The sequence below is a fragment of the Canis lupus genome, chromosome 20 (genome assembly GCF_011100685.1).
Source record: "Canis lupus familiaris isolate Mischka breed German Shepherd chromosome 20, alternate assembly UU_Cfam_GSD_1.0, whole genome shotgun sequence".
NCBI classification, from domain to species: Eukaryota; Metazoa; Chordata; class Mammalia; order Carnivora; family Canidae; genus Canis; species Canis lupus.
The window spans coordinates 25,174,583-25,194,349 of NC_049241.1; the positions used below are offsets into that span (position 1 = coordinate 25,174,583).

Here is a 19,767-nt window from a genome sequence, read left to right on the forward strand (position 1 = left end):
TGGAAGTTTTATGGTATTGCTACATTTAAGATGTGCCCTTCCTTACCCAGGATGACTAAACTTCCATAATGCTCACTTTGTCTCTTGGAAGGACTCAAAAAAAAAAAAAAAAAAAAAAAAAAAATCACACATTTCTCTTAAGGACTGGGGAGCAAAGACTCTTGACCTCTGGAAAGTGAATCAAGACCACCTACTCATTTAACATAGCTAATGACTATGTGTCATGTGGAAACAATTACCTGTCATAATCAATCTGAGTGGGCTTTGTGTCTAGAGGCAAGATTCTTATTTTTGATTATCAATTCTGCAAGTCAAATGGGTCCAATTATTAATAAAGAATCCTATAAAATACATGTTTTTTGTTTTCCTAATCACTACAACAAAAAACCCAATCCAACAACCATTAAACAAATTGGAAAAAAACCAACCTTATTATTTTCTAATGAAGTGCACATCCTAAAACTACATATCTATTTACTGGCTACACATCTAAACTAGCAGTCTACAATTTCTGGCAAATCTCCACTTCGTTTTATTTCAACCATAATTCTAAATTACCTTTATTTGTAATGCAAAATGTACCTCTCTCTTAGGCCATTAAAACTATCACTTATTTAATTTTTTAAAGCACCTGAGTTCTTATTACAACCTCAATGGAAAATGCACACGATTTAGCAATGGATAACACAGTATTGCATATTGTCGCTTTGCTCTTGGTTTAATGTCTAGAAAATGCCCAGATGTTTAGATCTCCATATTTTCTCCACAGACCCGTTTTGCCTTCGGTAAGTTTGCTGAGCAGCCTCAGCTCTCCTGACACTAGTTAATCTGTGGGGCTGTCAAACATGTCACACGAACCGTGAATCATTGCCTTCTGCAGAAATCACTGAAACCCCCAAAGCACTGCTCAAGGCAGACAGCTGCACAGTTAGCCCTGCACCCACAGCAAGTCTCTTCCCAGAGAGGACTTTATAAATCATCTTTAAGATAATCCAAGGGCCTGAGTGAAGGCTTTAATAAAGATAAGAAGAAAAAAGAAAAATTTGTCAAAAACAAATTGGTTGTCTTTCAAGCAGACACCTTTTTAGCAGTTTTTTTTTCCCCTAAGACACTCTTTTCTCAAACAACTAATGGAACTCTCTTCATCTAAACAATCTGGAATTTCTAAAGAATGTTGTTTTTGCATAGTTAATATTTTCACATTTTTCTCCCCCCTTTGGTCTTTCCCAGTATAATATAATCCTTTGCACCTGCAAAAGCTCCACAGACTGCTGACTGCCAACAATCCACCACATGATCCTGCCTCCAGGACCAGAGGGCCTGTGTTAAAGGAGAAAGAAAAATATAAGTTATTAAATATTTGAATTTATCGGAACCTCCTGTGGGTTAGCTCTGGGGATGGGAACTTAAGTGAGAAGCTATTTTGGTGACATTCCTCACTGATGACATAAGTGATTTTCCCAAGGACTTAACTGCATTCTAAAATAAGTCAAAGAAACAAGAGTGACAGCCACATTCAAGTGCTCAAAGGAAACAATTTTCAGGAAATATGTATGATATACACACACTGGTGTGTATGTGTACAAATAAAAATAAAGATACATCTCTAAGACAATGTAACATTTCAAGTATTTCCCATTTAATTCTAAACATACAATAATTTGCAAATTAGTCCAGAGCAGGGTCTGCCACAGTCCTTAGTTCTTTTTTCAATCTTTATTCATACTGCACATGTCTGGAAGATGCTAATTCTGTTACTTAAGTATGGGTTTAAAATCTGTCAAAACATTTTTTGCACTGGTCAATGACAGAGGTTGAGGATTATACCAATAAATACCCATCAAGTTTCACACTAGACAAGAAGGTGGCAGAGACATGGTACTTTGCTCTCAAAGAGCTGGTGACCCAGTAGAAGACAAGAGGCAGGACTCGTCTCTGAGTCAGACCCTGGTCTAGTCTCTGAACACATGTTAACACCAAGTCCTCACAAAACCCTAAGAGTTGGGCCCTGTTATTATCCATCTTTTATCCAGGCTTTCTAACAGCAGAGCTTGCACTGTGTTTTTTGTTTTGTTTTAGGTTTATTGAGGTATAAGAATGTGTCCAACTGTATCCAATAAACTACACATATTTAAAGTTTGCAACTTGTTAAGTTTTGACACACGCACAAAAAATCATTGCCATCGTTAATATAGTGAACAAATCCATCAACCCAAAAAGGCTTCTCTCTGTCCTTCCTCCTCTTCCTGCCCCTTCCTTGCCACCCCCTAACTAATCTGATCTGTCACTCTAGATTAGTTTGCTTTTTCCAGAATTTTATGTAAAAGTAATTAGACATTCATTTTTTTGTCTTTCATTTTTTTTAACCTGGGTTCTTTCCTTCAGAATTTTTGTAAGATTCATCCATGTTGCTGTCTGTATCAACACTTCATACCTGTTTAATTGTTGAGCAATATTCCATTGTGTAGATATATCATTATTTGTTTAGGTTTCTGCCTACTGAAGCATATTTGGGATTTTTCCAGTTGTTAGCTGTTACCAACAAACCTGTTATAAACATACATACACACACACACACACATACACACACATATATATTTTTATATATTTTATATGGACACATGCCTTCACTTCTCTTGGGGAAATATTTAGGAGATCTCATGGTAAGAATATGTTTAACTTGTTATAAGAAACTACAAAATCATTTTCCAAATTGGTTGTACCACTTTACATCCTGACCAGTTCGTTTCTCCACATCCTTTCAACAATCCCAGTATTATTGGGATTTTTAAATTTTAACCATTCATAAAAAGTGTGCAGTAGTATGCCACTGTGGTTTTAATTCATATTTTCCTAATGACTGATGTTGAGTTTCTTTTCACATACGTTTATATGCCATCCCTATATCATCATCTTTTTTTTTTTTAAGTAGGCTCCACACCCACACCCAGCATAGAGCCTCAGTGTAGGGTTTGAACTCACAACCTTGAGGATCAAGACCTGAGCCAAGATCAAGAGTTAGATGCCTAACCAACTAAGCTACCCAGATGCCCCTCCCTATATCTTCTTTAGTGAAGTGTCTGTTCAAATGTTTTGCACATTTCTATTGAATTGGTTTTTTTAGTTACTGAGTTTTGAGAGTTCTTTATATATTCTAGATACAAGTCATTAGCAAATATTTTCTCCTAGACCATAATTTGTCTTCTCATTCTCTTAATGGTATCTATCAAAGGACAGAAATATTTTATTTTGATGAAGTTCAAATTATCCTTTTATGGATCTCACTCTGGTGGCACATAGAAGAAATCCCTAACTCAGACCTTAATTCACCTGTGTTTTCTTCTAGAAATGCTTTTTAGGTTTTATATTTAGATTTACCATTTATTTTGAGTTTGTTTTTATGTATGCTGCAAAGTACGGATTGAGGTTCTTTGTTCTGTTTTTACATATGAAAAGTTCATTGTTCCAGCAAATGGAAAAGACTATCCTTTCTCCAATGAACTGATTTCTCACTTTTGTCAAAAATCAGTTGTCCATATATGTATTGATCTGTTTCTAGACTCTATTCTGCTCCAATCTATAGATCTATCTTGACACCAATTGGAGACTACCTACCACAGCTGTACAGTAAATCCCTGAAATCATGAAACATTCTCCAACTTTGTTCTTTTTCAAAATTTTTCTTATTATTCTAGGTTCTTTGCATTTCCACAGAATTTGAGAATCAGTTTATCAATTTCTACAAAATAGAATGATAGATCATTCTGGAGAATGGAAGTACTGGCAATACTGAGTTTTCCAACCAATAAATACAGTATATCTCTCCATTTGCTGAAGCCTCCATTATTTTCTCTCAAAATTATTTTGTAGCTTTCAGTATATAGGTCTTACACTTGAATTTTCAGATTTGTCCCTCAGTATTTCCTATTTTGATGTTATTGTGAATGGCACTGCCTTAACTTCAAATTCTGATTGGTTGTTGCTAATATGTAGAAACAGAATTGACTTTTATATATTGATTTTGTATATTGCAAACTTACTAAATTTATCAGCTCTAGTAGCTTCTCTGTATTTTATATCACATTGGTAAATAAACATAAGTTCATTTCTTCCTTTCTAATATGGATTACTGCCTTTTGTTCTTCTTGCCTTACTGCACTGGTAGGACCTTTAACATAATGGTATGCATGGCAAAGCTGATGACAAATATTATAAAAAAAGACTTCTTGAATATATTTATTAAAATTGTTAGGATAATATAATTACCAACTCATGGTGGCATGACATTTTTAGAGACGATCAAACATAGCACAACTGAAAGAAGAACAGCAAACTTAGTACTAATTTCCTATTCTCAATACTTCCCCACTGCAGTTATATCTGGAAGACTGAGGTTGCTAGAGAAATGAGAATGGTGCCATATAAATACATATATGGCCCTATTTTGTCAACTTCAATAACTTTTGTGTGTGATTTACTGCCTTTTTTCTTTTTACCTCTTGATCTCTTTCATTCATTACTCCTCTACCCCTACTTCCTGGCAACTACCTAAGTGTTCTCTGTACCTATGAACAGTTTTTTTTTGTTTTTTTTTTTTTTTTTTAGACTTCACATAAAAGAGAGACCATACAGTATTTGTCTTTCTCAGATTTATTTCACTTAGCGTAATGCCCTTGAGGTCCATCCATGTTGTCATGAATGGCAAAATTTCAGATTTTATGGCTGAATACTATTCCAGTGTGTGTGTGTGTGTGTGTGTGTGTGTGCGTGCGCGCACGTGTACACACACAATTTCCTTATCCATTCATCCATCGATGCACAATTGTTTCCATGTCTTTACTATTGTTAAATAACACTGCAATGAACATAGGGATACAGGTATCTTTTCAAGTTAGTATTTTTACTTCCTTCAGATAAGTACCCAGAAGTGGGACTGCCAGATGATATGATAGTTCTGTTTTCAATTTTTTGAGAAATCTCCACACAATTTTCGATAGTGGACACACCAATTTACATTCTCACCAACTTCCTTTTCTCCAAATCCCCATCAATAATACTTGTTATTTCTTGTCTTTTTGAGAACAGCCATTATGACAGGTAGAAGGTGATATCTCATTGTGGTTCTGAATTGCATTTCCCTGATGATCAGTGATGTTGAATATCTTTTCATGTACCTGTTGGTCTTCTGTATGTCTTCTTTGGAAAAATGTCTATTCAGATCTTTTGCCCATTTTTAAATCAGATTGTTTGCTGTTCTGTATGAATTCTTTGTTATTTTGGATATTAGGCCCTTATCTGATATATGATATGCAATTATCTTCTCCCATTCTGTAGGTGGCCTTTTCATTTTGTTGATGATTTCCTTTGCTGTGCAGAAGCTTTGTAGTTTGATGTAGTCCCATTTGTTTATGTCTGATTTTATTGCTTTTGCTTCTGGTGCCAGATTTTTAAAAATATTCTTATGTTTTCTTCTAGGAGTCTTATGGTTTCAGGTCTTGTGTTTAAGTCGTTAATCCATTTTGAGTTGGTTTTTGTGTATGATGTAAGATATTGGTCCAGTTTCATTCTTTTGCATGTGGCTGTCCAGTTTTCTCAGCACCATTTACTGATGAGACTGTCCTTTCCCCCACTGAATATTCTCGGCTCCTTTGTCATCAATTAATTAACTGTATATGTGTGGATTTATTTCTAAACTCTTTTCTGTTCCACTGTCTATATATCTGTTTTTATGCCAATACTCTATTGTTCTAATTATGATAGCTTTGCAATTTAGTCTGAAATCAGCAAACAGCTTTAAGTCAGACACCTAACCAAGCAAATTAGATATATAACAATATGTGTTATCTGAGGGCTCCCAACATTCCCTTCCACCTAAATGATAAGCATGATTACTTAAAAAGTGCATTTATTAAATTCACTAGACTAAGAGTGCAGCTGCCAAACAGATTTTTGTAAACATCATATGAAAGGAGAGAAGCTAAAAAAAGATTTACTACACACAGCTTTCTGAAGATAGTCTTGCCATTGAGTGTAGTACTTTGTATCTTTTCAGTGAACTTAGTATTTGCAAATATCTCTGTGCTTTTGCAGAAAGCATGATCTTCTCCAGAGCTCATACCAGCACTGGCAACAGCTTAAGAAACCAAACAGGAGAACATCTTTTTTTACTTTTGAGGTGGAAAAATGTGTATTTTATCAGGCTAAGGCCAATTCTAATACCATTACTTACTTTGCTGAATTTTTAGAAAAGGAATATGAAACCTGAACTGGACTTTAGTGCAAAGTCCTTCACTGAAGTCCATCTTCCATTAATCTACAGATATTTTCGAGTGCTCCACAGAGCAGAAATTTACTCAAAGCAGACTTACAAAACTAATGATAATGCTGTTTATAAGCAATAATAAAGAATAACAAGATGTAAAAAAAAAAAAAAGAATAACAAGATGTGAATTACATGTCATACAGGAGGGGGAAAAATCAAAGACGTTATGTAATTCATCAATTCAATATTTACTGAGTACTGTACTGGATATCAGGCACTTTTTTCCAAAGGGAAAAAGAAGAGCAGCCATTCCTTGGTCTAATATTTGGCAGGAGTACAGTATGGGTAGAGAAGGTTTATAACATAGAGAAGAGAGGTGATAAAGGTTTCACAGAAGTGCCTGCTCTAATCTAGGAAGTAAAAAAACTGGTTTGGGGGATACCTAATCAAAACAGACTCAAATGGCTGAAGACAGTTTAAAAATAAAATCTCCATAGATTAGTATAACTTTCCACTATTACCTGGCCTGAATAGTTTAGTCTAAGAACATTTAAAGAAATCATTTTGTATTTGAAAAGAAATCTCCAGAACCAAAAGGTTTAGAATCAAGTGAGAAACATCAGTAGCAAACACACAGTATGATAGAACTAACATAACGGCAACCACAATAAACAATTCTGTAGAATTTACTTGTATTTCAGGTACTAAACACTTCACATACATTCATTCATATCATCCTACCTACAATCTTCTGAGGTATGTATCATTTTATCTTCATTTTATAGGCAGGGAAGTTGAGGCTCAGAGAAGTTAAGCAACTTGCCCAGTTTAAATGGGTAGTTAGCAGAACTGGAAAGTGTATGAGACAATCTGGTACAAAGTATTAAAACATGTAGACTTGGATCTACAGGTTATAGCTGTCTGGACAGCAAAGACAATGATATTTGTAAGACATTTTACTTACACATATAGCCTGTAATTTCCTCTGGAATGATATTAAGATATCCAAGTGAATGAATAAACGATGTCACTGCCTCAAACAACTTATTTTAAGTGATATGACTGTAATGGTTTTTTCAAACGAGTAATTGTCTAAATAAAAAATTTTGGAAATATAAAGAGACCAAGCTAAAAAGATAAATGTTATTTGCAAATATTTCGCTTGGGAGCTACTTTAAAATTCATTAAACACCACTACCAATAACAAGAACGTGATTGGTAAAAAAGTACTGTATGTGAATTATGAAAGTATTGTGAAATGACAGATTTGCTCATGTATGTACAGGGACCAGAGGACTGAGATCAGAAAAAAAGAAAAAAAAAAAATACTGGCCAGGAAGACAGGAAAGGTTACTCACTAGAAGTGTAAATATATTGTTTATGACTTTTCTGTAATTTAAGAGTAGACTGCAAAATGAAAAAAACAAAAAAAACAAACAAACAAACAAAAAAAAACAATGCAGGCCACAGTATGAATGATTACTACTGACTAGTAATTACCACTTGCTGAGTACCTAGCATGTTCCAGGTAGTATGCTAAAGATTTTACATTTCCCATTTAATTTTGGAAAATATGTATTATCAGCAAACACAGGTGTGGAGGCAGTGTTTAACAATGTTAAGTAAATTGCTTAAAGCCAGAGATAGTAAGTGGGGTAACTAAAGTGGTTGGTGGCTCCCCCGCAAAGCCACAGGTCTTGTAGACAGGATAATATATATGTAACGCTGTAAGATTTCTCACTACTATACATAGCTCAACTTCTAGTAAAGCTACATTATAATATATAAATGATTAGAGAAAATATTTTGACATCTATGAAAGTTGTTTAAAATCATGTGGGTTTATAATGAAGATTTTTTTTTAAGGATCAAAACATTTTAAATTGCCATAATTTCTCAATCTAAATGAGTATTTCCACTCCCATGGAGGTCTAATGGTTTCTTTGCAGCCAGATAAATGACTAGGGAGTGTGGGGATGAGGGACAGAAAGTAAGTCCAAATATGAAGAACCAGAGTCTTGGAAGCCTTAACTCTTACAATGGAGATTGTGTACCAAAATAAATAAGAATAAAAAAGCAGATCTCTATACTTTACGTAGTATTGATTTATTTATCCCAATTTAGTGTGCTGTTTCCTTTCTTCCCTCAAATAAAAAATGAAATTTTCAGATGAATCCAAAAACAACTGCTAATATCTCAGGTCAAGGAGAAATTTCAAGTGGAAGTAATTAGGCAGATATGCTCTTAATTCTGCTTCTGCAGTTTTTTGTTTTTTGATTAGGAATGTCAGTGAGTGACAAGAGGCAGGCATTTCCCTGTAGAGCTGCAAGATTCTAGATGAGAACGAGAGCAAATAATCTACTATGCTCTCACCATCTTATTCTCACAGCTGCCTGGGGGCTGGTTCATGGCTTAGTTTTTATAATGTTAAGTTTCTATACTGCAGCTTGATAGAAAATATTTCTAAGAGCTTAGAGATTTAACTCTGAAATAACTTTAGCCTCACAGAAAAGTTGCAAAAATAATAGAGTTCCCATATACCCTTTACCCAGCTTCCCCTAATGTTGACATCTTATATGACCAGAGTACAGTGATCAATACAGCAGACTAGAAACTACTAAAATACAGAGTTTGAATGTTATCATTCATATTGTTTAAAGGTATGCAAGTTTTAGCATCAGCTTTTTAAAAAACTAACATGATTTTTATCATCTATTAGGATATTATAAGGAATCCAGATATACCTAAAGGTAGCACTACAAAATAATCAGGTTATCTTAATTTTCCAAGTCAGTCCTCACTCATTGCTCAAAGCCTATTAGAGGAAGAAGGGCATGAGGTAATTTGGCCTCCCCTGCCATCTCCACCCCTACTTAACCCCCAAGATAATAGCTACTAGCCTGAGTATTCATTCAAAGGATAGAAAGCTAACACCAGGCCCAATACTATGAAATGGCTAGAAGTCCAAGTCTGGGTCAGGTGTTTTCTATTAAAGTAGAGCATGAAGAGAAGGCTTTTTTTTTTCACTTTAAAAGACCCACCCAAATGTACACTATTGTCCTATGAATGAATAACAAATTGAAAATAAGTGTTTTGGCTTTCACATAGGAAAACTCAGTTTGGGACTTGAGCTGTTAAATTCAAAAGTAGTTATGTAGCTTCCAATTTTGCAAGATTATGAAATTTTACCAAATGCTTTTTGTGGTACAAGGATAGGAATGTGAACAGAATCATCTACTCAGTTCCAAATTAATACCATGAGATGATAATTTAAGACAACAGAAAAGATAATCCTCTGTGCGGGCCTTAGTATTGTCAGCCTACCACCAGAACTTTCTAACATATCAGAGACATTCAAATGCTCTCCAGGCAGTAGCTGATGGAGCTGTTGTGTAGCTTTTGCACATACACTTTAAAAAACAAAGCAACGATTGCTTAACATGTTATTTTTCAATTAAATGAATCATCTCTCTGTGCAGTATTCATATACTAACATGTCTTTATTATTATTATTAGTTTCATAGGTAGAGTTCAGTGATTCATCAGTCTTATATAACACCCAGTGCTCCTAACATCACATGCCCTCCTTAATGCCCATCACCCAGTTACCCCATCACACTACCTATCTCCCCCTCCAGTGACCCTCAGTTTGTTTCCTAAGATTAAGAGTCTCTTATGGTTTATCTCCTTCTCTGATTTCAGCTTGTTTTGTTTTTCCCTCCCTTCCCCTATGCTCCTCTGTTTTGTTTCTTAAATTCTACATGAGTGAAATCATTTAATTTTCTTTCTCTGTTTGACTTATGTTGCTTAGCATAATACCCTCTAGTTATATCCACATCATTGCAAATATAAGATTTCATTTTTTGATGGCTGAGTAATATTCCATTGTGTATGTGTAAAATACCACATCTTCTTTATCCATTCAACTGTTGATAGGCATCTGGGCTCTTTCCATAGCGTTACTACTGTGGACACTGCTGCTATAAACACTGGGGTGCAGGTGCCCCTTCAGATCACTGCATCTGTATCTTTGGAGTAAAGACCCAGTAGTGCAATTGCTGGGTCACAGGGTAGTTCTATTTTCAAACTTTTCAAGAACCTCCCTACTGTTTCCCAGAGCACAGCACCAGCTTGCATTCCACCAACAGTGCAAGAGGGTTCCCCTCTCTCCGCATCCTCGCCGACTTCTTTCATTTCCTGTCTTGTTAACTTTAGCCACCCTGACGGGTGCGAGGTGGTGCCTCATTATGGTTTTGAACTAACATGTCTTAAATGGAGAGTTTCAAAGCAAAGTTTTAAACCAAGAAAATGATTAGCCATAATTGAGACCACAATTAAGCTTTCGTTTCTGTGATACCATGGCTCTAGCAATAAAATCAAGTAGCTAAAAGCCTAAAATGGGTTTCTCCTACAGAACTAGCTTTCATAACTGAAGACAGATTTACCAACGGACAACTAGGTATCATTCATAACACACAAGCTGATTACAGTTACAATGGCAGGTTGATTTGAAAGCATTCGGAGATGTGTCAATAGCACCAACCCTGTGTGGGTTGATATGTACCTTGTTTGTGCTTAAACTATATTTGGTTGGTTGAGACATTAAGACACTTGCTTTCTAGACAAGTAAGGTGGTGAAGATATTAAGAATTTGTAAGAAAGGGGCGCCTGGATGGCTTAGTCAGCAAGTGTCCGCCTGTGGCTCAGGTCATGATCCCGGGGTCCTGGGATCGAACCCTACATCAGGCTCCCTGCTCAGGGGGGAGTCTGCCTCTTCCTCTTCCCCTGCCCCTCCCCCAGCTTGTACACACACTCTCTCTCCCCCTCTCAAATAAAATCTTTAACAAAAAAGAATTTGTACGAAAGCCTTTAATGAAAGATTATGCTGGTAATTAAAGGGAAAGAAATTTCACTTATTATTTTTTAGAGATCTATGAGAGAGAGCATGGAAGCATAAGAGCATGGGGAAGAAGGGGAAAGGAAGATAGAGAATCTCAAGCAGACTCCATGCTGAGTGTGGAGCCTGATGTGGGTCTCAAGATCCTGAGATCACCACCAACACGAAACTAAGAGTAGGATGCTCAACTGACTGTACCACCCAGGCACCCTTCATTTATGATTCTTGAGCAAAAGCAAGATGGGCCCAAATGCTGAGTTGTTTAGTAATATTTAGGATTTATAGTTTAAAAATATTATTTGGGGGTAATGTGGCTACATTTTACTAGAGGGGTATTTATTCTGAATGGGCATTTTCTGAGTTTTCTGAATCTGTGATTAGATGGCTTTTGTTAGTTTTGGGTAGGGAAAAAAGGTCTCTTTTTATTAACAATATCTAAATGTATCACAGAATAAAAATTAAAACAAATTACTGTAACTGATGTTCATGATGTTGACTGGGAGTCAACAAGAAAAGGTAGGATTATTTTTAATAATTCTGCCTGCAAAGGCATACCTGGAAGGCTATATTTAAGTACAGAACAATTGTTATAAAAGATCTTTAAGGTTAAAATGAAAGAACTGAGATACTGCACTAAGGACTCCCATTTATCTGGAACAAATATACTGGGAAGCCTCTATCCTTAACAGTACCAGAAAAATATAAATAATAATGAGTCACGACTTTCATTAACCTTCAAAAGCTATCTCATCTCACCCCTAATTCTCTAGGACAGGGAGCTCACTACCTTCAACTCTGGAATCCCAGAGGCCCTGCACAGTTCCTTATACAAAGAAGGTTGGCAAATACCTGGTACTGGATGAGTGCCTACAACGTAAGCAGTGTTTGATGACTTTACTCTTGTGTAAAGAACAGGGGAAGACAAGAACTGGCCAAACATAATCTCAAATGTTCATTCTTGGCTCAGTAGAGAACACTATAAACCAGGAATGGCAAGTAGGTTCCACCTCCATCACTTTGAGTTGTGGAGCTTTTCGAGGAGCTGTGCTAAGTGGTTCCAAGGTTCTGTTTAGGTTCAGTGGGATAGAGGGCTCTGATCCACCAAGATAGAGAGGCTGAAGCAGTAGCAAAGCCATCCCAGTGAACAGTCAAGCCAAACAGACTAAACAAGCCCCAAAAATGCTCACAAATAACCAGAAAGCAAGTTTAAAAAACAAAAACAAAAAGCGAACTCCTTTTTTCCCATTTTTCAAAGGAGGTTACATGTGAATCTAGAGCTGCATCCTTTGAAGTCAAATACTGGCAAAGTTTTCTATCTCTAAAGGAACTGGAATCATTATAGGCATTTTTTAAAGTGCTGTTTAATATATATCTATGTTTGATAATATGATTAAGCTAAAGTATGGTAAACTCCCCTCTTTTCTCACACTGTCGCAGCCAAAAAAGTCCATGTGACTCATCATAGTAATCTTCTATCTGACTGATCCTATTTATCATTTTAGTCACAAACTTGCCTAAGTAGGAGACAAATGTATAAAAGAAAGAAGACAGGGGCGCCGGGGTGGCTCAGATGGTTAAGCGTCTGCCTTTGGCTCAGCTCACGATCTCAGGGTCCTGGGATCGAGCCCCACATCAGGCTCCCTGCTCAGCAGGGAGTCTGCTTCTCCCTCTCCCCCCCCCGCCCCCCACCCTCTGCTTGTGCTCTCTCCCTCAAATGAATAAGTTAAAAATCTTAAAAAAGCAAGAAAGCAAGAAACAAAAAAGGACTCCTGGCGTGCTTTTTATTGTTTTGACAGAGGACCCTGACTCCCTATCCTCTAAACTGTGGCACTGGTGAAGCAGGGTTAAACCTGACCTTCAGTAATGGAGCCTGCATGGAATGTGCTGGGCCTTGTCATTACTGCGACTTCTCAACTGCAGCTACTGTGGATGCCAGGCACCTGAGTGCACAGGTTAAACAAGGGTTGGGAGAGGAGCCCAGAGATCCAGAAGCCACACCCTTTCCTGCCACCTCTCAAGGCCATTACAATAGAGGACATGCCTTGACCTTTCACTATCTGCCTTGGACAAACTACACAAAACAAGAATTTTCAAACCTTTTGCTTACAGATTGAATCCCACCTAAAAGTAGGAGGAATTTTTTATTTTCCCAACTCCCGTATTATGGGATCCCTCTGCCTCTCCCTCAGTAGCCCTAGAAACAAGAAAATGTCACCCACTACTTTTATCAATCAAATAAAAGGACACTACGACATTCTGATTTCTCTTTTTACACAAAGTGTCCCATATCTTCCAGGATGAAAATTAAGAACTCAAATGTTCTTATAGTTTTGAATTGTTCAAGATCCCTGCTTCATTCTGTGATTTTGATAAAATCCTTACTAGCACTTTAGGCTCTAACTCGACTGGTGGCCTGGACAGAAAATTACTTTGCTCTCAATTTCAGGTGTTTTCTTCCCTGATGACATGTTATAGTTAATTTAGGGTACAAACTTAGTGTGGCAAAAATCACATACATACATACACACTTTTACTCCGTTATCATTCCCTTCTCCGTCTTTAGTATGCCTTTATTGGAAGTCTAAGTTCTGACCAAACATGTCCGTACAGACACCAGAAATGAAAAAGTGTACGTGGAGACAATGAGCGCTGAGCATCTTCTATACTATTATACAGACTGCTAAAGAGTATGGGAGAATTTTGTTGTCAGTTGGGATAGTGATAGACATTTTAACTATTATCAAATTAAGAATTAAGAATAAACAAGTTATTAACTCTTCCACTTGAATACAAAGTTTTTTTTATAAAGTACTGACAATACAAAGTATATATGAAAAACCTAAATCAGTACTTTATACATTGTATTATAATTAAAAGAATAATCCATTGGCCTCTGATTTCTATTACAAAGTTATGACTTCATCTTAAAAAATCATCAGCACGGTGTTATCCTCTTATGTAACCAAGATGATTTTATTTTATTTTCATTATGCTTCAACAATTGCATCTGTACTTAAAGATTGTATTTCTTCTAATTACTGCTTTGCAACTTTGTAACATCCTGTAGCCAGAAGCCTATTTAGACCTGACTCCATTCTTAATAATCCTCTAAAACTGCACTGCACACTTCTGTTAAATATTCAGATAATACAAAAAAAGTAACATTCTTACATGGAATTTTATCATAACCTTCCAAAATATGCTTATTGTTTACCTAAAGCTCAGTAAGAGCTTTGTTATAGCTATGAACATACTTCTAAAAGAAACTAATTATAAATGAAACAGCATTAAAGGAGAGCACTTGATGTGATGAGCACTGGGTTTTGTAGACAACTGATGAATTACTGAACTCTACATCTGAAACTAAGTACACAGTGTGGCTGGAATATGTTGGGGTGGGTGGTAGGGGATAAGATGGTGGGGGGGGCTGGGCAGAGGACATAGAACTGTATCAAAGAGATGTCACTGAAGGGTTTTAGTGGACAGTGGTATGATCTATTTCCTTAGAAGATCACTCTGGCTGCTATGGAGAGAGGATATTTTTGGGAAGCAAGAATGGAATCAGGGAGATTTTCTGAGCAGCGAATGTATACCAACTGAAACAACAGGTGTGTCAGAGGTCTCAACACCAACAGTGGACTTGCTGATGGGCTGGGTCATGAGGAGGGGGAAGGAGAACTGTGGCGTAATTCGTTGCCTCCTACTTCAGCAAGCAGTAGATATTCATGTTCTTTACTGAGACAGGGACAACAGGGAAGGAATAGGCTGGGGAGAAGGAGAACAAAACCCAAGAGTTCGGTCCTGCTCCTGCACTGGGTGGCCTGAGACATCTTGAGTGAACGTGTCAATTAGGAAGGTGGTCACATAAAGATGTATCTCAGAGGAGGCAGTCCATGACAGAATTATACATCCACAAGTCATCTATATAAAGACCATATCTAAGGCCAAGGGGGCAAAATAAAATAATAAGCGATGGGTCTTTATCAGGTAATAATAACCATGGAATCTATCATGTTTCTCTTCTGGTTGGGCTGCCAAAAAGTTCCAAACACAACATGAATCTTAAAGGACAATTATCTTCTTGGGGATTCTGAGTATGATAATCTACCCTCTTTTATTTTTCTTCTTTTCTACGGTGTCTAGCCTTCTTTCATGCAAACTCTTACAGTCTATGTACTATGAGAAAAAAGGGACAGAAAAAAATGAGGTAGTGTAATGACGCAATTAGGGAGTCAGGAGGACTGGCTCCTACATCTGAAAAGTCTCCAATTACAGACACATTACCTTAACCTTATCTGGTGGTTTGTGCCTCTCTCATTGACTCCAAGCTCCTCAAAGGCAAGAACCCTCTTATTCACCTTTGCATTGTTGTGAAAGGGGCCAATGTCCAGCTCAAGAGTACGCGGGCAATGCTTAAATACTCCCAGTACCTGTCATATATCCATAAATGCAAGGGACTGAGGCCTTGCTCCAGTCCTCTAAAGCTTAGTTCTAAATTGTTTTAAACATTGCACACTGTGTGATTAAATACCAACAAGCAATGCACACAAATGTTAGGTAAGTTAGGGTAAATCTTCAGGGCCTAGATTGGAAGATTTCAAGGAGGGGGAAAAAAAACACCCCAAACTGAACTGGCTTTGGAAGATGCACAGTGTTTGGAGATGTGGAAGCATATTTCAGAAAGCAGCTAAAAAAAACAGAGGCAGTGAGGAGCCTGTTAGGGCTGGAGAGAAAGAATTTTGAAAAAGTATAGGGGGGAGGGAGCCAGAAAAAACAGTGTGGATATCTACTTCATGTTTCAGAGTGTCAGGAAGTTACAAATTTCTGAGAACTTCCAAGAGATGTTCAAGGAATATCACACAAATTTACTGTGTAGAATGGAGAAACTGTCAGGGCCTAGTCTAGGCATAAGTTAGTAAGAATCTGACAAAAAGGAGGCCACAGGTTCCAAAAAGTCAGAGTCCACCAAAACTTGGTGAGTGATGTGAAATGGACAGAGAGGAAGAGATGGTGAGATTATAATCCAGGGCCTGGACCCCACGGGTCAGATTAGTAGTATGATTAACAGAAATGGAGATAGGGGACACCTGGGTGGCTCAGTGGTTGAGCGTCTGCATTTGGTTCAGGGCATGGTCCTGGGTCCTGGGGTCAAGTCCCCAATGAGGCTCTTCGCCGAGAGTCTGCTTTCTCCCTCTCCCTATGTCTCTGCGCACTCTCTGTGTCTTTCATGAGTAAATAAATAAAATCTTAAAAAAAAAAAAAAAAGACAGAGGTAGCAGGAGGAAGTGATTTTAGAAAAAGATAATACGCTTAATTGTAGGCAGAGTAAGTTTCAGAAAACAGTGGCCACTCCCTGTCTCCAGGCACTCTGCCCCTCACAGCACAATGTGTATGCAACCTGCTCGAGTCCTGGTAGAGAAAAATCTTCCTAAGAAGTATTCTCACAGAAATATAATAGAGAAATTCTTCCATATATTACAATCACTCCATGGCTGCAAAAGCAAACTTGATGGATAAAATCATAAACACAAAAATAAAAGAGGTGCCCAAAATTGTCTACTTCTATAAAGCACTGTGAGTTCACATTTAGATGTTTAAACAAAATATTATGTGAAAAGATGCTCAACATTGTTTAGCCATGAGAGAACTGCAAATTAAAACCACAATGACGTACCAGTACACAACTATTAGAATGGCTAAAAAGATTTTTTTAATCTTCTGATATAACAAGTGATGACAGGGCAGCAGAGCAACTAGAACTCTCATACATTGTTGCAAAATGGGACAACTGCTTTAAGAAACAGTTTGACAGTTAAACTTATTAATTAAACTTATACTTTCCCTATGACCTTATTCCTAAGTACCTACCCAAGAGAAACAAAAACATATGTTCCCTTACAAATATCTGTATGCAAATTTATAGCAGCTTTATTCATAACCATCAAAAACTGGAAACTCAAATGCATTTCAACTAGTCAATGGATAAGCAAACTGTACTTCCGTACACAATGTGATACTACTCGGTGACAAAAAGATTCAAACTACTTACAGGCAAAAATATGAATGAATCTCAAAAGCAAATTAAGTGAAATAAGCCAGGCACAAAATGCCATATATAGTGTATGATTCTTCTTATGTGATATTCTGGAAAAAGGAAAACTGGAAATATTTTGTATTCTGGTAATTGTGGTAGTCATAAACATTTGTCGAAACTCATAAAAACGTACATTAGCAAAGGGTGGATGTTCCTGTATCAAAATTACTCAATAAATGTGACTTAAAAAAAAGTAGCACTTTAACATTTGCTCAAAGACAACTGTTAAAAGTGTAACATTATGATCTATGATTACTCTGAAAAATTCTAGACATTTCTTAACTAGTTAGAATACTATAAATGTCCTTAATACTGAAAAGAAATAAACCCCATGCTTTTTCCCTTTTAGGCCTCAAAACATTCCTATGCAAAGATAGGGTGTAAGGATGTTAGCGAGTGTGCAGAAGCTGCGTGAATGCTGGTTATTGAGACACTAATAAAGTAAGTCTTGTTTGCTGGACAGCTGTTGGCTCCATTGTTCTTTGGTCACACACAGAAAAGGAGAGCTGTTATGCTCATGGAATGTGACCTTCTCATTGGATAGCTGTTACATCATGCCCAGAAACACTGCCGAAGAAATCCATTCTCACCATGCACCACAAAGAAAATGGTCAAAACAAAAACAATGAAAGACCCAAGAAACTATATGTAAAGTATATCTATAAAATAAGCTGTGCTACTTAAAATCAGATCACTTGTAAGAATAGTTTGTTGATATGTAATATTCCATAGTTTCTTTTGTATGAGAAATGTTTTGTCTCATCTTACTATCCTTAGCGTATAACCTCCGAGTACAATTTTTTTTTGACTTTTCAAAAGACAGGCTTTGATTACTAATTCCATGTAACTATGAGACTAATTACTTTACTTTTTGTATTATCAAATGCCTACCTAGGTACTTTGCCATTTTACAGTTTGGTCATTTACAAACCATTTTCACTTGGACAAGGATTTTCAAAATCTTTTAATCATCATGCAAATGTACTAGACACATTTTACATCGCAACCCAGTACAGAGACGTGTCCAGGAGCAACCCACACTAAGATTTTACAAAATAAGACTTATCCTTACCACATAAGATGTTCTCTACTATTTCCTTTTCTATTAGTCTTTACAATGCTGTCAAATATCTACACAATCCATATCATGACCTACAATTTTCAAAACCATTGCCCCAGAAGATTAAAGAAAAACATTTCATGTTTTAAACACAGGCTTTTAAAAATCCATTTTATTATTTGTAATGAAACATATGAGTGACCTTCCCTGAGGCTGACTCACAACTCCTAACACTCTGTTCCCCCTAGGGAGTCCCATGCCTGGCTGGGGTGAGCAGCAGACATGGAAGGGACAGTCAGGGCCCATGGCCTCACTGCTCCCTCAGTTGCCAAACACTACATGTGAGTGGGGGAGGCCTCAGCCAGTGGAGGCCTACAGACACTGGAGGCCTACTCTCCACTCAGCCAGTGGAGGCCTACAGACACACTTGCTTTCTTTCCATTTACAAACACTGTTATTCCTTAACTTCTATACACATGTACACATGCACAGATGAAATAAAATTCAGCCAAGGAGAGAGTTGTTGCAAGAAGAAAGAAAGTAAAGCAAATTTTTTCCTTAACATCCGTGGGTTTCAGTTATGCCTGCTATACTCAGCTTCCACTACCACAGATATCAGAAAAAGATTAGAAGACTGAATTGGCATGTAAATCACATGCAGAAAGTATTTTCAATTACCAACAATTTTGAGTTTTTAAACTGCTAGTCAATATCATATTCTGCTACTCCATACTGAAAATGGTGGGTATTTATGATAGAGAGAAATTTTATATGAAAACTGGAAAACTTACTTTTAAGGACTCCCACATGGGAAACTGGACCAATGAGAAAGGAATCTGAAGAGGAAATAAAAAAATAAAAAAAATTAGGAAAGATCAGAGTTTGCCTAGCATTACTACATGAATCTATAACTATTATTTAGAAACCTTAGTTCATTTTTATTTTATTTATAAAATAAAGCTAAATTTATTAAAATTTAAAATTAAATTTATAGGTATGGTAGACACATAGTTTTCAGAGAGTTAAGCTGTAACTGCCTTTAGAGCTCTGCTAACTTTCTGAGCCCAAGGGACAAAAAAATGATGATATAAAACCCTTTTGAAACAGAAAGAGAAGCACAATACAGAGATCTGGCTACCGAAATGACAAAATAAATATTTCCTAACACAAGCAATAAAGACTTTAAAGACTTGACATTTTTCTGCTGAAGAGTTAGAGCTGTCTACTCCTTAGCAGGCCAAGTGTTTGAGCTTGAAACAGAAACAGGGAAGGGGAGGAGGGCGGGGGGTGGGGGTGAATGGGTGACAGGCACTGAGGGGGGGCACTTGACGGGATGAGCACTGGGTGTTATTCTGTATGTTGGTAAATTGAACACCAATAAAAAATAAATTTATTTAAAAAAAAGAAACAGAAACAGGGAGAGGGAGGAAAATGCAGAGGGAGGGGGAAAGAGG

General features: G+C 36.8%; 1 protein-coding gene across 22 annotated transcripts in view; it reads right to left on the reverse strand.

Annotated features, from left to right (window-relative positions):
* The window catches only part of SLC25A26 (solute carrier family 25 member 26), a 196,316-nt gene that overhangs the window by 11,971 nt on the left and 164,578 nt on the right, over positions 1-19,767 (reverse strand). For 16 of the 22 annotated variants that reach the window (XR_005374784.1, XM_038565898.1, XM_038565895.1 and 13 more), the window contains 2 exons: positions 19,105-19,149; positions 1,251-1,320 (listed from right to left, as the gene is read on the reverse strand). Coding sequence is in view for 21 of the 22 variants with exons in the window: in XM_038565898.1 (XP_038421826.1) it covers positions 1,251-1,320; positions 19,105-19,149 (115 nt within the window). In the remaining variant the exon portion in view is untranslated. The remainder of the gene's footprint in view (positions 1-1,250; positions 1,321-19,104; positions 19,150-19,767) is intronic. The other 6 variants (XM_038565905.1, XM_038565900.1, XM_038565899.1 and 3 more) reach the window with 2 other exon arrangements.